Source organism: Mustela putorius, unplaced genomic scaffold (genome assembly GCF_011764305.1).
Source record: "Mustela putorius furo isolate JIRA1106 unplaced genomic scaffold, ASM1176430v1.1 tig00003942_pilon_pilon_pilon, whole genome shotgun sequence".
NCBI lineage: Eukaryota > Metazoa > Chordata > Mammalia > Carnivora > Mustelidae > Mustela > Mustela putorius.
Genome location: NW_025422087.1, coordinates 5994945 through 6011965, shown reverse-complemented (window position 1 = coordinate 6011965; position 17021 = coordinate 5994945). Strand labels below are relative to the sequence as shown.

The following is a 17021-nucleotide window of genomic DNA, read 5'->3' as shown; positions in this document are numbered from 1 at the left end:
GAATTTCTGATTTAGCTGTAAGATGTAAAAATCCTACATAGACAACTTGGCTTCAGTTATATCAGAAGTGACTTAAAAGCAAAAATAGCATTCCAGCTATTCCTTGATGTTGATATTTCTTGGATAAAAATAAAACAAAAAAATAAGTAAACAAGTGAGTTACTATTAAAAAGGCAAAAGAAATGTGAATAAGACACTATCTGTCCTGGGAAGTTCAGATTCAAAACGTGTTTCTTAAGATAGGAACTGCATGGGAATCCATTCCAAAATAACATCTCCACTTGTTATATAATTAGATAATGGTTTCACAGACTTTGTATAAATATATCTTCATGTCTGATGGTTTTCTCTTAAAAGGATATATTACTAATTTTTCTCTCTGAAAACTGTGTTTACAGAGCCACCAACTTTCCCCCCTGACTTTATTCATTCTTTTTCTCCTTGCCCTTCCCACTCTAGGTTGGACTCAATGAACACACTGGAGAAATGAGTAACTTAGGCAAAGACCTTTTTATTCGTGGTTAGGCTCACATAGTTCCAAAAAGTAAGCGTAATTAACAAAACACCCATAAGTACCAGAGAAAGTGCTCCGGTCTCAGTAGAAGGCACTGATCCTAAGAAAGCTTGATGTGGGTCACCACATAGAGATGCGGCTTCACTCCTGTTGAATGAATGTGCTGTATTCTGAGTGTGACAGTTGGGAGGCAGGAGTAAGAAGAGCCCAAGCCTCTTCTCCACTGGGTTAGGCAGCCAGGCCCTCCAGGGGTGGTCTCCCTGATGACATGAAGGTGTCCGCCGTGGTAGCTATGACAACGATCCCAGCTACAGCAACGATGCTGATGTCATCACCAACAGTTTGACAGGATCTAGAAATCTTTAGGGTGCTTCTCATCCAGTTGATCATCTCAGATCCGTTCCTTGGACAGGCCACAGAGTCCACTTTCACAAAAATGAATCCAGCGCATTCAGTGACCACTGAAAACACACCAGTCCTGGTGTTTGCTAATCTGGCACCACAGTTAAAATACGATTGCATCATTTTGGAAATAAGTCCAACCTAAGGTACAAGAAAATGTATTGTTAAAAAACACACATGGGTACTTTTGGTGGTATGGCTTTAAAACCCAGCACTTGTCTATAAAAGCCTTACAATAAAGTTAGTGAACAGCAATTTTTATTTTTAAAAAAATGGAAAGTATTTTACTAGACCGAATTAGTTTAAGACATATGAAAATCAAATCTTATGCAAACACCCTTAGAAAAACTGAATTATATAATTAACAGTCCTTTCCACAAATTAATAACAAATATGTTAAATTACTGTGTATTAAAGATATGGTTTGAAAGTTAGAGCTGTTTCAAAATACTATGTTCAAATCTCATTCTGTAAGAACCCAGGGAAGTTGTCAAACCACCCCGTTGTCCTTCCAGTAGGGTTTCATGGTACACCGGAGGGTTTATTATGAGCCAGGAGAGAGTCACTAAGTAACATTCAAAGAAAAATAAAAGTAAAACATCAGGTACAAATTAATTTAATTCACTTCCTGAGACTTACACAGAGCTCACTGACTTAAATAAAGCATGACAACACTGTTTTTAAATATCAAGAACACTATTTTCTGGCAGCATCCAGTATACTTTTGTGTTACAAGTAGGTCATAAAGATAGGGCTTCAGGGAGAAATAGAAACACAGATGAACCTCTAAAGAAAGAGAAAGCTTGAGCAGAAGACTTCTTATTCTCTTTTTATGAGGCACAAACAGAAAAATAGATAAAACATAACAACACTGATGATAGACTGCGGGGGACTTCATAACTCGACTTTTATGTTTTATGAATGATATTTAATACAGCATTATTCCTGCTGAATAACCAGAAGATTTGCATCATCAATAATACGGTTAAAAAGTTCACTCCATGGTAATATCCATGTCAACCAATGTTACCTCTTCTACATAAAGCGTGTGTGTGTATATAGTACACAGAGAATATATATGCCTAGAGCATATATACAAACACAGTCATGTCTTCCCAGTCTCAAGCCCATCTGACACTTTACAATGAAGAGAGAAAACAGGAAGGAGACTTCTGGTACCATTTATTTTTCTGTGACAGTCATAAAGCTGCTGTATCGCAGCTTGGAAAATACACAGTAATCATTGTATATTACAGTAACTGTATAATGCAAAAGCAAATGATTTTTTTCCCAGAAAAAAAAAAAAATCTGTTTTCCCTATGACTCTGCTTCCTCCCCCCTCAAAAATACCATATACGTAATTTCCACCTAAAGTCAGAAGGCTTCCAGTGCCCATGGCCGGTGGAAGCAGCATGGTCACAGCTCAGCAGGAGGATGCCTGTCTCCACTTCTGTCTCTGACGCAAACTGCGCTCCCAGGCCGGCTCGTTTTACAACTCTTCCTTCAAGCCTTTCTGTGTCTCTTGCCTGGCTTTGTCCTCCTCCCTGGGCGCCAACCATGTGAAATACACTTTTATTGGATCAATGTTCCAGTGTTTGTGAAAGGATATGGGAACTTGGTGAGAAAGGTAGTCCCTGGGATAATCCACGGGCCGAGCCTGCAGGAAGAAGAAAAGAGAATCATGTTCCTCTATTTGCTGAAAACAATTTTGCTTCAGCACAGCATTATCTAAATTTATGAAGTGACTGCTTTTCGCCAATATTTGATATTGCTTATGAGAATGTAAAAGCAAAAAAGAAGATCTTTTCTACTACCCTCTCTCTGATGCAAGGCTCTTTGCTTTTGTATCTCTGATTACTTTAATATCCCAGATATACCACTTTTTGCTTCTGTGTTCCGTAGTCATGCCTCTGGGAGATTTCTCAACCATGGTAATAGATATAAAAAGCCTTCCTTGGTCAGTCATTCAAGTGACTATTATAACTTCTGCAAAAGGCAGAAACATTGCTATTTCTCAGGCCTCTCTAAAGAAACTGGCCATACGTGGAATGTGTGTGTGTGTGGTGGGGGTGGTGAAGAGTTCTCAGGGGCTCCCCTTGCCTGTCTACTGCCCTGACGTCTAATTAGGTGTATCTCTCAGAGCAGGAAAATGCAGAGCTCATCAGGAATCCAGGAGAAGCATGAAGTAACTCAGCACTCACTTCACAACCAGATACCTAGTCTGATTCCAGAAATGACAAGGGAAACATTGAATAATTTTTTTTTTTGAGGCTTTCATTTTCCTGACTGTATGGGTAAGAAGGGGAAATGACTGCTCTGTCTCTTCATGACCTTAGCTACTGGGGAAAAGCCTTCACATTGTGAAAGCCAGGTTTTTTCGCTTTTTTTTCCCTTCTATTTCTAAAGAGCTTATTCCTAATGTGTATTTCATTTCCAACCAACACCCTGTCTATGTCAGATGAGGTGATAAAACGTGTAATTATAGAGAAGCAAAGCTGTGACTTAGCAGTTTGCAAGAGGGCCTAAAAAGTTTTTGCATCGTCATCACTTCAGGATTCTCTAGAACTTAGAAAATGAAGGGGTTTTTTTGTTTGTTTGTTTTTAAATTTTATTTATTTATTTTACAGAGAGAGATCACAAATAGACAGAGAGGCAGGCAGAGAGAGAGAGGGAAGCAGGCTCCCTGCTGAGCAGAGAGCCCGATGTGGGACTCGATCCCAGGACCCTGAGATCATGACCTGAGCCGAAGGCAGCGGCTTAACCCACTGAGCCACCCAGGCACCCTACAAAATGAAGTTTAAGCAGAATTAGACATAGTCTAGGATGGCTGAGATTGAAGTAACCTTCAGAGTATGGAAGAGAAACCAGACACTATTTTTTTTTTTTTTCTCTAAACAAAGCATCCACCTTTCTCTAAATGCTTATCTTGTTTACAGATTTATATAGCCCATCTGTGTTCTCTAATAACTCACTGACTTATCAATACTAAAACAGTCTTGGCTTTATTAAATCTAGATAGGAAACATTTTGAAAACAAGTCTTCTCTAGGCTAGTATTTTATTACATTCTACTTAAATGCTTGCAGTGAATATTTCTGTAAACCCTCTTAAGTGGTTTATAAAATACCTTCATTAAATTTTATCTCATTCAATCCTTGAAGCAACCTTGCAAGGTGATCAGAGTATCATGATTGATCTTCAGTTCATAGATGAGGAAACTGGAGCTCACAGAATTTATAAATTTCTTAGGGCAACAGGTCTAACACCTATTGCACTGGGGACAAGAGCAGGTGACCAGCCCAGCTCCTAGTTCAAGCAGGATGCCTGCAACTGGTCCTCATTCCGTGGCCACAAGCCTGGTCCACCAACGGTGCCTCAGGTGCCCTGATCTCCTTGGGGGTCTTTTTCCTGAGACGGCACAAATATCCTGCTCCAATGAGTGTTGATACTTCTGCATGGAAGTTCAAAATGACGGTGTGGGTTGAGCGGAGAACTTCCATGCATTGTCCTTTAAAGATTCTAAGTGCTCATGGAGTCAAAAATCTAAGAAGGCAATTTTAAAGGACAAAGGTGAACCAAAGACCAACAATACACACTAGAATAATGTCTAACAGACTTGAGTTCTGAGTATCAGCTGAGGAGATTCAACAGTGATATCCGCTTGCAAGGCCCTCTGGGAGTTTACTGGCCTGGAAGAAACCCGAGGGAAAACAAACGCTCAATTTTGTTCTCAGACAATTCCACAAGGCTCCCAGAAGAAAGAAAGAAAAATCGTGGAAACAAATCTTGGCTTGTTTTTCACATGTAAAAATGAACTCTCAGAGACACAAATGCATCTCACAGGAAAAAAAGAAACCCATGCTATCTTTCCCTCTATTAATGCGGATTCCAGAAGGGACTGCAGTTGCATGTTAGCACATGAGTGAAGAGCTGGTTTACAAAGTATTAGAATGTGCTAATCATTTCTGGCAAATGCGGTTTTGGAAAAGAACAAGACAAGCCTAGAGAAGTGGAATGTGTCCACAGAGGCATCTGTAACACCAGGAAGTCTAGACGGACTCTGATAATCACATTACTGTGCCCAAAATGCCAAAAGGAAGTGGCAAACAGGCAGGGTTGGGTGGAGGGAGAAGGCCTTAGGAACAGACATGGAGAATGATGGGAAGCTGTGCGCAGGAGGAGAGAGATGGCGTAAAATGCATGGAAGGACATACATTGGGTCAAATCAAAACTTAATCTGTAAGTATTAGACCACACTAAACAGTGCAAAAAAAAAAGATTAAATTTGTATTTGCTTAGACAAATACAATTTTTATAGCTGTATTGACATAATTTACATACAATTCACACAGAGGCATGGTAGTTTGAAAACTTTTAGTAGATTTCCATATTGATCCAGTTTTAGAAGACTATCTACAGTCATTCCCCCAGAACTCCCTGCCATGCATTTTCAGCGATCCCTACCGCAGTGGCAGCCCCCGGAGACCACTGATTTGCTTTTTCTCTACAGTATTGCCTTTTCTAGAAATTTCTTAGTGGAATCATACATCATGAATGTTTTGAACCTGGCTTCCTTCACTTAGCATTGCTGCATGTATCAGTAGTTCATTACTTTTATTGCTGAGCAATATATTACACTGAGTGGAAACACCATACAAACAACACACAGTTATTATCACACAGCTTCCATGGACCAGGAAATTTGGCAACACATAGCTGGGACCTCTGCTTCACGGTCTCTCACCAGATCGTGGTGAGGATGTCACCAGGATGACATCAGGATGTCAGCCCGGGCTCTATAATCTCATCTGAAGGCTCAAGTAGGAAAAGATGCACTTCCAAGCCCAGTCAGTAGGTACGGGTAACGCTCAGTTCCTTGTGGGCTACTGAGCTGAGGGCTTCACTTTCATACCCTGCCCCCTTGCAGCTTGCTTCAGCAAAACCTGCAAGCCCGGAGGGAAGTAGGGAGCGTCTACAAGGAAGATGGAAGTCACAATCCCTTGCAGCATAATGACAGAAGAGACATCCCATCACCTTTGCCATATGCTATTGGCTTATACGCCAAAGAGGGGAAAACGCAAGGTATGAATTATCAACAGGAGGGGACCAATGAGATCTATGTCATAAATTGCCTGCCACATATATGTTTAATTTTTCTTTAAACTGCCAAAACATTTCCAAAGTAACTATATTTTATATTCCCACTAGAGGCCCAGGTCTGTTTGCTTATAGGCATTCTATACATGTGAATTTAGTTTGCATCTCCCTAATGACTAATCATGTTGAGCATCTTTCCATGTGCTTAGTAGCTGTTTATGCATCTTCTTTAGAGAAATGTCTGTTCAATCTTTTACCCAGCTTAAACTCAGCAGCTGATTCTCTTACTGAATTGTAAAAGATTGTTATATATCCTGAATTCAAGTCTTTTACCACATACATGATTTACAAATATTTCTCCCAATTTATGGGTTTTTTTTTTTTCACTCTCTGAAGGATATCTTTTGAAGAGCAAAGTCTTATTTTAAGTTTCATGATTTCAATTTATAAATTTTTCCTTCTATGGATCTTGCTTTTGATGCCATAAAACTTTGCCTTCACTAAGGTCAAAAAGAATTATCCCTATGTTTTTTGGGGGAGTTTATAATTTTATCTCCTATATTTTGTACGATGATTCATTTTGAATTAATATTTGTGTGTGATGTAAGGTTAAGTTCGAAGTTCACTTTTTGTTTTTTTGTTTTTTTGTTTTTTTAAAGATTTTGTTTATTTTATTTATTTATTTGACAGACAGAGATCACAAGTAGGCAGAGAGGCAGGGAGAGAGAGAGAGAGAGGAGGAAGCAGGCTCTCCGCGGAGCAGACAGCCGGATGTGGGGCTCGATCCCAGGACACTGGGAACATGACCCGAGCCGAAGGCAGAGGCTTTAACCCACTGAGCCACCCAGGCGCCCCCAAAGTTCACTTTTTGTATGTGGAAATTCATAATTGCTCTAGCACCAGCTGACCGGTGCCACTTCTCCCCTGGATTGCTTTGGCATCTTTGTCAAAAAAGAGTTTACCACAAATGACAGGGTTTATTTCTAGACTCTCTATCCTGTTGCATTTGCATTGATGTGTGTGTGTGGATGTGTGTGTGTTTATCCTTCTACTACTGGCATCGTCTTGATTATCGTAGCTTTAGAGTAAGTTTTGAAATCATAGAACTGTAAATCCTCCAATTTCGTCCTCCTTTTTAAGAATTACTGTGTATTTCCATATAAATTTTAAGAATCAGCTTGTTGATTTTGACAGAGAAGCCTGCTATGACTTTGGGTATGGATTGTACTGAATCTATTGATGAATTTGGGGGATGTGGGGGAAATAAAATTTCCTGTAAAAAAGCCCTAAAGCCCACAAGAAACACTTCACATTCCATTTGTCTAGTTAACTGCTCATATCCCAAAGGAGAGTAAAACTTCCCTTATCTCTTGGAGAGGCCAAGGGTTATATCCCTGAACTAGGTCCAGAGGGTAAGCCCCAAGGTGCCAGAAAAACCTGAACACTTTCCACCCTGGGATACATTTACATTTCAAGGAAGAATAAGGTGTTTATTTGCATACCAAAATGCTGAAGTAAGAAAGCATTTCCCTTTAGAAACAGAGGAAACAGTTTTTCTTTGTCCCTTGCTGATGGGGTATCTCACCATTTGCAGAGACCACTTGAATTGGCCCTCATCCTACTGCTCTGGAGGTAAAACTAGGTCAAAGGGGCAGTGGGAGTGGGGGCGAGATTTGCTTATTATTTATTTTGAGGTACTTAATGTAAAAATCTATCTCTGATCCAGAACACTTCCTTTAGGCATTCAGAATAAGTTAATTTTAAGTGAATAAGATGAAATTCTTTTTTAAAAATAGATTTTATTTATTTATTTATTTGAGAGAGAGAGAAAGAGAGCACAAGCAGTGGGAGCAGCGGGCAGAGGGAGAAGCAGGCTTCTGCCAAGCAGGGAGCCCAGTGTGGGACTCAAGCCCAGGACACTGGGATCATGACTTGAGCTGAAAGCAGACGCTTAACCAACTGCGCGTTAACCAACCCAGGCATCCCAGTATTTTAAATGGTATTACAAAATCAATGGAGAAAATTGCAATAGCAATATTGAGTCTTCCAATCCATAAATATGGTATAGATCTCTTCATTTAATTAGATCTTAATTTCTCTCAGCAGTATTATACAGTATACAGTATAACTCCATTTTAATTTATTCCTGATGTATTTTATTCATTTGCCTGCTACTTTGAATGACACTGTTTTCTTCATCTTCAGGTTTTTTTGTTTTGTTTTGTTTTTTTTTGGTCAAAACAACACAGTTGCTTTTATATATTGATCTTGTAGCCTATAACCTTGTTAAACTCATCTATTAGGTCTGGTAATTTGGTTTTTTTTTTCCTTTGGTAGATCCGTAGGATTTTCTACATACAAGATAATGTGGTCTGTGGATAAAGACAGTTTTACTTTCTCTCTTGCAACTTGTATCCTTACTATACATATATGTATGTGTATGTGTGTGTGTGTGTGTGTAAATATATACATATTTTCATCTTATTGCGCTGGTTAGAACCAATGAATTAAAAGTGGTAAGACAGACATCTCTACCTTGTTTCCAATTTTGTTATTTTGTATATTCATTTCATCATTTTGTTGAGAGGTATTTCTTCTATTTTTATTTTTTTTTTTAAATCATGAAGTGATGTTAGATTTTGTCAAACATTTTTTCTGTGTCTATTGAGAGACTCATGTGGCTTTTATTTATTATTCTACTCATATGGTATATAACAATAATTGATTTTGGATATTAAACCAAATTTGCATTCCTGTGATAAATGCCAGCTTGTCATGGCATATAACCCCTTTTATATATCGCTGAATTCAGTTTGCTAGTATTTTGTTAAGGATTTTTCCATCTGTGTTCAAGAGTAATATTGGCTTGTAGTTTACTTTTGTCATATACAATTTTAATTCCTGTTACTTTTTTAGCAATATTTTTGGAGTGATTTTCTAAATTCTTGTTCTAGGGATAATAATATGCACCTTTTTTATTTTATTTTATTTTATTTTTAATTCAAGAGAGAGAGAGAGCATGTGGGTGGAGGTGTGGGAGGAGCAAGGGGAGAGAGAGAGAGAATCCAAGCAGACACCCTGCTGAGTGTGGAGCCTGATGTGGGGCTCCATCTTGGGAGTCTGAGATCATGACCTGAGCCTAAACTGAGAGTCAGATGCTTAACTGACTGCACTACCCAGACAGCCCAACAATATGCATCTTTGGCAAATTAAGCTAATATTGGCCTCATAAAATGAATTGGGAAGTATTCTCACTCCTTTAATTCCATTCCATCGGTGTATGTAGTTTCAAATACTTTTTTTATTTCTTTTTAAGACAGTTTTGCTAATGACTGCGATTTAAGAAATTTCTCCCATTTCTTTTAAATTGTCTAACTGGTTAGCACAATTTTGGTAGGATTTGCAATGATGTTCCCCCTTTCATTCCTAACTTTGGTAATCTGTGTCTTCCTTCTTTTTCTCTTGGGCAGTCTAGCTAAATTTACCAAATTTGCTGCTCTTTCCAAAATAAATCAGTTTTGGCTTAACTTGATTTTCTATGCTGTTTTTCTATTTTCTATATTGACTTGTGCTCTACACTTTAATATTTCTTTTATTCCATTTAAAGGTTCAGATTTGAATGATAATATTCTTTTGCTTTCAGTGCAGATGTTTAGAGATTTAATATCCTTGTCCATTTCTAGTATGTTTAAAACTATACATTTCCTTCCAATCCCTACATATCTATGCTAAAAATTTTGTTATATTTTATTTTCATTTTTATTCAAGATATATTCTAATCTTCCTTATGTTTTCCTCTTTAACCCAGGAATATTTTTAAATGTGTTGTATAATTTCCAAATATTTGGAAATTCTCTCATTTTTCTTCCACTGATATCTAATTTCATTCCATTACTGGAAGGACATATTTTGTATGTTTTCAAACCTTTAAAATTTATTTAGACTTGTTTTTCTGCCCCAGCATGTGATCTATCCTTTAGAATACTGCATGCACACTTGAAAAGAATGTGCCTTTTGCTGTCAGATGAAACACTCCATGTCAGTTAAGTAGTTAGTATTTGTCCATTTCTCATTCCAATTCTGTCCATTTATGTTTCATGTATTTTGACAATCTGTTAAGTGTACATATACATTTATAATTATTGTATCTTCTTAATATATTGATTTTTGGTTATGAAATGTTCCTCTTTCTCTCCAGTAATATTCCTCTCCTTAAAGTGTATTGTGTTTAACATAGCCACTGAAACTCTGTATGATTAACTGTTTGCAGGGTACATCTTTTCCTGTACTTCTACATTCAACCTATTTGTGTCTATGAATCTAAAGTGTACTTGACTGTTACAGACAATGTAGTCAAATCTTGATTTTTATGCAATCTGACAATATCTGCCTTTTTTTTTTTTTTAAGATTTTATCTATTTAGTTGAGAGAGAGACAGTGAAAGAGAGCATGAGAAAGGAGAAGGTCAGAGGGAGAAGCAGACTCCCCATGGAGCTGGGAGCCTGATGCAGGGACTCAATCCTGGTACTCTGGGATCATGACCTGAGCCAAAGGCAGTTGCTTAACCAACTGAGCCACCCTGATGCCCATAATATCTGCCTTTTGACTCAGGAGTTTAGTCCATTCATATTTAATGTAATAATTGATACACCTGTATTTTTATCATTTTGCCATTTATTTTCTGCATGTATGGTTTTTGTCCTTCTGTTTCTCCTTTACTGACTTCTTTGGTTAAAGAATCTTTTTGTGTATATTTATTTAATCCCTCTATTGATATTTTAAACTATATATTTTAAATCATTTTCTCAGAGATTTTTCCAAGGATCGCAGTATGAATCTTTAACTTAGGTTAATACTGACGTAATTCCAATAAAATCAATTGCTACAATATAGCTTCATTTCCTTCTCCTTATCTTTGCACTATTATCATCATATATATGGCATTTACCTATGTTATAAATCCAATAATAGGATTATAAATATTGCTTTAAACAATCTTATATTTAGGGGCACCTGGGTGGCTCAGTCATTAAGCATCAGCCTTTGGCTCATGTCATGATCCCATGGTCCTGGAATCAAGCCGTGCATCAGGCTCCCTGCTTGGGGGGAAGCCTTTTTCTCCTTCTCCCATTCCCCCTGCTTGTGTTCCCTCTCTCACTGTTTCACTCTGTCAAATAAATTTAAAAACTCTTTTTTAAAAATCTTATATTTGCTAAAGAAATTGAGAGAAAATATGTATGTTTATATACAAGCTTTTCTTTTAATTATATATATGCACATATATACATATATGTATACACACACATACACAGTCTTTTATATTTTCCTCCATATTAACCCTATCCAGTATTCTTCCATTCCTTCCTATATATTCTAATTACCATGTGCCATTTTCACTCATCCCAAAAGATATCCTTTAGTTTTCCTGTAGGGGAGGTCCACTAGCAAAGATCTCTCTCACTTTTTGTTTACTTACGGATATCTTTATTCCACTTTTGTTTTGAAAGGATAGCTTTATTAGATACAGAATCATTAGCTGGTTGGTTTTTTTTGTTTTGTTTGTTTTGTTTTTTGCTTCTGCCTTCAGGCTTCTATTATTTATAATGAGAAATGAGCTAGTAACTATATTTTTTGTTTCTCTTTTCATTAGGTTGCTTTTAAGACTTTCACTTTTTCATTGTCTTTCAGCAGTTTGACTATAACATGTCTCTATGTGATTCTTTTCTTTTCATGATTACCCTACTCGAACCTTTTAGAGCTATACATTGTTTTTCATCACATTTGGGAGGTTTCAACCCTATTTCTTTGAAAAACATTTCCATCCTGTTCTCTCTCCACTCACTTTTTAGGACTCCCATTAAATGCATATTGGTATACTTTATGGCTTAAAGCATTTTAAAGTTCTGTTCATTATACTTTAGTCATTTTTCTCTCTCTTCTTTGGACTGGGTAATTTCTATTGATCTGCCTTCAAATTCACTGTTTCTTCTGCCATTTCAAATCTACTATTAAGCCCACCCACATAATCGCTCATTTGAATTATTTGGTTTTACAACTATAGAATTTTCATTGGTTTTTTATTGTAGTTTCTATTTTTTATTAATATTTGCTATTTGTTGAATCATTGTAATCATATTTTCTTCTGGTTCTATGAACATGGTATCCTTTAATTCTGTGGCTATGATTTTATTAGCTTCTTGAAGTCTTTGTCTATCAACTCCAATATGTGGTCCCACTCAGAGTTGGTTTCTGTTCCCACATTTTTCCCTCAGTACATCTCTTTGCCTTGTGTCATGATAATTTGTTGAAAGTTGATTATTTTGAAGATGTATTGTAACAACAAATCTGTTTAATTTTACTACTTTTAAAAAATATTTTATTTATTTATTTGACAGAGAGCTAGAGATAGAGCACAAGTAAGCAGAATGGTAGGGAGATGGGGAGAGAGGGAAGCAGACTCTCTGCTGAGCAGGGAGCCCGATGCGGGACTCGATCCCAGGACCCTGGAATCACAACCCGAGCTGAAGGCAAAGGCCTAACAACTGAGCACCCAAGCACCCCAATTTTACTACTTTTTTAAGAAGTAACTTGCCTGGATTTACATTGTAGAATCTTTCTCACTGCAGTATATGGCTATTGATATCTCCACTTAATTTTTATTTCTAACTTTTAGCTTGGATTGCTAGGGGTCATCCCTAGTTTGAATGTGCTTGAATAGCTTAGTGGTTAACTTATCATATGGGCAGAGGTGATGCTCAAACCTCAAGCCCCTAAGGCTTCTACCTATGTAGGCTGGAAAGCATATTCAAAGACTCAATAGATTCTCAAATATGCCTTGGATTTTACTTTCTTCTAGGCTCATCCAGTGTCCATGTGCATGGTTTCCCAGTAGGCCAGAGAATTGTGGAGAGCTTTTCTAGCCCTGTTATTTCTCTTATTTCCAGGGTACAAAGTATTAAACTTCTGGCTAAGATACCCTTTACCATATCTGAGACTGCCATCTCAGGTCCAAAAATGTGCAGGTTTTTCTTACTTGTTTCTTACCAAGTTTGACTATTTTAGGATTTTTATCTCTCTGTACTCAAACCAAGTGCCCCCCCACCCCGACAGCAAAGCTGCCATTTTCCCCAGCCAGGCCCATACAGATTAAACTGTTGTTGCTCTTTCCAATCAAGCTGGGGTGGTTGGAGAGGTGGAGCTTGGGTGGGGCGGGTGGGGAGAGACTTCAGGCAGAAAGGCCTCAGAAGACCTCATACTCTTCTCAATTAGCAGTTTTTCAGGAATAAATGTTTCTTAGTGCTTTTGGTTTATTTCCAGAGTCCTGAAATAAGTATTTTAACAATTTTATGCAGAGGATTCATTGGCCATTGCATGCTGCCATACCCACTGGTAGCATATAATTTTGAAAGAACAGGAAACCATGTGCTCCAGATAGTTTGTTTTTAATAAAAATATATACTAGACATTCCTTGAAGCCCCCTTCTAAGCCTGTGATTTCACAATTACCTCCCCTGACTAAAAGGAAGAAAAATGGCCCAGGCAATTTTGTATCTGAGACCGTTTCCAAAAGCCTACTCTTTCTCTAACTCTTCAGGGATCTTGGATTTTTATCTCTTTGCCTTATATGTGTTTCTCAGTATGAACAAATACACTGTTTGGAGCACTGTTCAAGCATTATAAATGGGAAATAATTTGTCAAGCATCATAAACTCTCTAAAAGAGGCTTAAGAATTAGAAGATATATAGTGGTATCTATAAGGGAGGATATGCTTTAAGCATATTTTACAATTTTGGAAAGATTTAAAATTTATTATGTGAATTAGGGAAATCAAGAGCTTTAAAGTCTATGAAATTATGGGTTTTCTTCATTTTTAAATTCTCTTCAAAGGATTTTTGCTTAAAGTATATTTTCCGTCTTTCTTTTTTTATCATTTTCTTTACTAGCATATTCTTGCCTTAGTGAAAAAGGCTGCTATAAAAATCTAATGCTGCATTATTAACAATAATAAATCATTCCCCTTATACACCAACGGTTTTAATTACCCTTCCTTTCCTAGAAGTGAAACTCTATGAGATAGAGCAAGAAAGAGAGCAAGAGAAAATAACTTGCTTCTCTATGTCATCCTGTAACACAACACATAGGCTTAAGATGAGTGGGACCTCCTAAGGTTTTAAAAGATGGTTAAGTATTCCTGACTGGTACCAAGAAAGAGGTTTCTCATACATTTCTTATTATGAAAATCTGTTTTTATTCTCCCTTATGGTCCTTAAGATGCAGAAATGGATTCTGCCTTTCTTGATAATGCAAACACTTTCTTTGCCTTGTTTAAGTTATTTCCTACAGTGCTATTTCTGTCATGTTCAATTTTCTTTATTGCTATGATAGCATTTGCTACTGGTTACTAAATTTGACAACATATTTATTCTTACAACATCAGAACATTCACTGACCTAATTCTAAGAAACTACCAAAAAGAGTGCGGAGGATTCCCTTCTCCAGACCACAGTATGATGGTCTGGAGCACCAACCATCCCTGGTAAACATCATCTGAGACAACAACAACCTCCAGATTATATGCTTATTGAGATACTAAACTGAAGCTTAAAAGTGTTTAGCCACTTAAGTTTAATAGCAACCAAAGAGGAGTAAGCCCAATAAAAAGGTAACCAGTGGACAGTGTAAAAACCTAGGACAGTACAGAATTACATACACTTGGCATATATACAGCAGGAAATATTAGGTCATTCCTATATACTTCTAGATAGCATTTAATAATTTCAAAATGCGATCTATTTTTCAACTTAAAAATAGGGGGGAGGGGTGGAGAGCAGATTTTCCCTGGTCCTATATTGAAGGACAATGACCAAACACCATTTTGTTTTCCAGAGGTTTCTGCCTTCTCTCTTCCTGCTGGGTATGGTACAGCATCAACCCTCTGGACAAAGAGGTCTGTTAAGGATGCCCCTCTGGGGCCTGTCCACATAGTTCTTAATATGGTTTAGAACATATGAAGGGAATGAAGTAGGATCTTTAAGTGAGAAGAAAATCCCCCTCTCTCCCTCTGAGGTAAGTATAGAAACATTGTTCTCACCTGATGGAAGAGAGGGCTGTGTGTCACAGGGATTCCCAACCCACTAAAGCACATTCCTAGGACCATATCGTCGGGGGCATCATGGCTGTAGCAGCGACATTTACTGGCGAGAAGTCTCCTGATTGCTTCTCTGCTGAAGACCATTCTAGTGGGAAGCCAGAGCAGACAGAGAAAAGGGTTAGAGCAGCAGGTCCTCCAGACCTTTAATCTCAATAAAGAAATAGAGTTCAGAGGCCACATTCTTGATAAAGATGTTGACATCAGCAGTGTTTTATGTTTAATAGTTATTGTGGCGGAAATGTTTTGTGCTTTTGATGAAAGGAAAATTTGCTTTGAAGACACCTGTACATATCTAACAGGCAATTTTATTTCCTTATATATTTTTCACAAATGAATATTCTACAATATTCTTTTCCTAATGTGTCAATGGAAAATTAGAATAGTTCTTCAGTTTTAGCACTCTTAATGAGGTCAATAACAAAATCCACCAACATTGCCAGAAAGTAGATGGGCCCATTAATACAAGTGATGACTGACAGTGAGATCAAATCTAAATGAAACAACCAGGCATTGTCCAAGTGACTCCAGGCTATGAAAGTTGCCTTGAGGTGATTTTGAGAAAGAGAAACGAGAGAGGGACAGTGAGAGAGAGAGACTGAGTTGCCTCAAATAGAGCTATGATACTACTTGACCCAGTATGCTGGGTACTTTCTGGTGGGACTCATGCCCAATCTTGCCATTCTGTGCCCTCCTTGGATCTGCAGGAGGATGGAAACTGTAAAATAATACTTTCCAGACTCCCTTGCCAGCTAATACCCAGCTTCATTATGACAATGAGGGGCATAATACTGGGGGAGGCCATCCACTTCTGGCTCCGGCAGTCTCCGTGGTGAGGCAGGCGATGGGGGACAACTCTGGGGCAGCAGAATGTTGGCAACAGAACCACAGTGGCCGTGGGGAGCCAGTGCGAGGACTGGCTCAGACACAGTGTTGAGACCCAAAAGCAGAAGCAGCTAGAGCAATCCACATGAACAGGCTCCAGAACAGGCTCCAGAACACAGCCTTTGCTCTGCTCTTCCAGCCTTCAGGGCTGTAGCAGCTTTCTATAATTACTGAGTTCTCAGCAGAACCCCTGGCACCGTTTTATTCCTCTGGCCCTTCCCAACACTTCGGCACCAAGTTCTTTTTGAAATACAGATTGGTCCTAAAATACAGGACTATTCTGGCCCTACGGTAGTAATGGCTCTTCTCATAGTATGAATAATCCAATAGCTGACAGGGCTGAAGGGACTAATATGGTTCACAAATCCATTCCCAGTAAGCGACAATTTCCTTGAAGGCAAAACTGTCTATAATTTGTCCTCGTATTCCCACAGCCAAATGCAGGAAATTGCGCACAGTAAGTACTCAGCAGAATTTGATGCATCAAAGAAGTGAGAATAAAGCTGCCCTTACCAAGATGTTCTTCCAGGGGGAGGGGAAGGAGTTCTATGAATCAGTCTAGTGGGAAGGAAAAAAGGAAGACCTTGAAGACACTCCCTCATGCAAAATGTTGATTGCATACTCAGCTGGGGGTTTAATTCGCTTTAACTCGGTTCAGTGACCACGCACTGGTGACGCAACCACACAGGGAGGGCCTCTCCCTGCCCTGGCCAACATGTCGGAGGACACGGTGAAACAAGACCAGACAAGAGGGGAAAGCAGCTGTTTAAGTTGATACAAGAAAACAGGACCGTACCTGAGGAAGAAGCAGAGTTCTTGTGAACTCTACCAATAGGAAAACTCCATGTCTGAAAACGCACCAGAAATTCTCTTTCTCTCTGAGTCTAGGGCCCATAAGGAATTGGGATAGCACCTTCGTATGGGTCAAACCCCCATTCATCTACCTGATCCCAGGAAGAGAGCCTACGTAAGGGG

The 17021-nt window shown here is 38.3% G+C and overlaps 1 protein-coding gene across 2 annotated transcripts in view; it reads right to left on the bottom strand.

Annotated features, from left to right (window-relative positions):
* Positions 1-491: 491 nt before the first annotated feature.
* Positions 492-17021, bottom strand: part of B3GLCT (beta 3-glucosyltransferase) — a 116861-nt gene continuing 100331 nt past the window's right edge. The window contains exons 14-16 of one of the 2 annotated variants that reach the window (XR_006603540.1): positions 15105-15249; positions 2285-2573; positions 492-1057 (exon numbers count right to left, since the gene is read on the bottom strand). Coding sequence is in view for 1 of the 2 variants with exons in the window: in XM_045069531.1 (XP_044925466.1) it covers positions 2406-2573; positions 15105-15249 (313 nt within the window). In the remaining variant the exon portion in view is untranslated. Of the gene's footprint in view, positions 2574-15104; positions 15250-17021 lie in introns of both variants that reach the window. The other variant, XM_045069531.1, reaches the window with a different exon arrangement.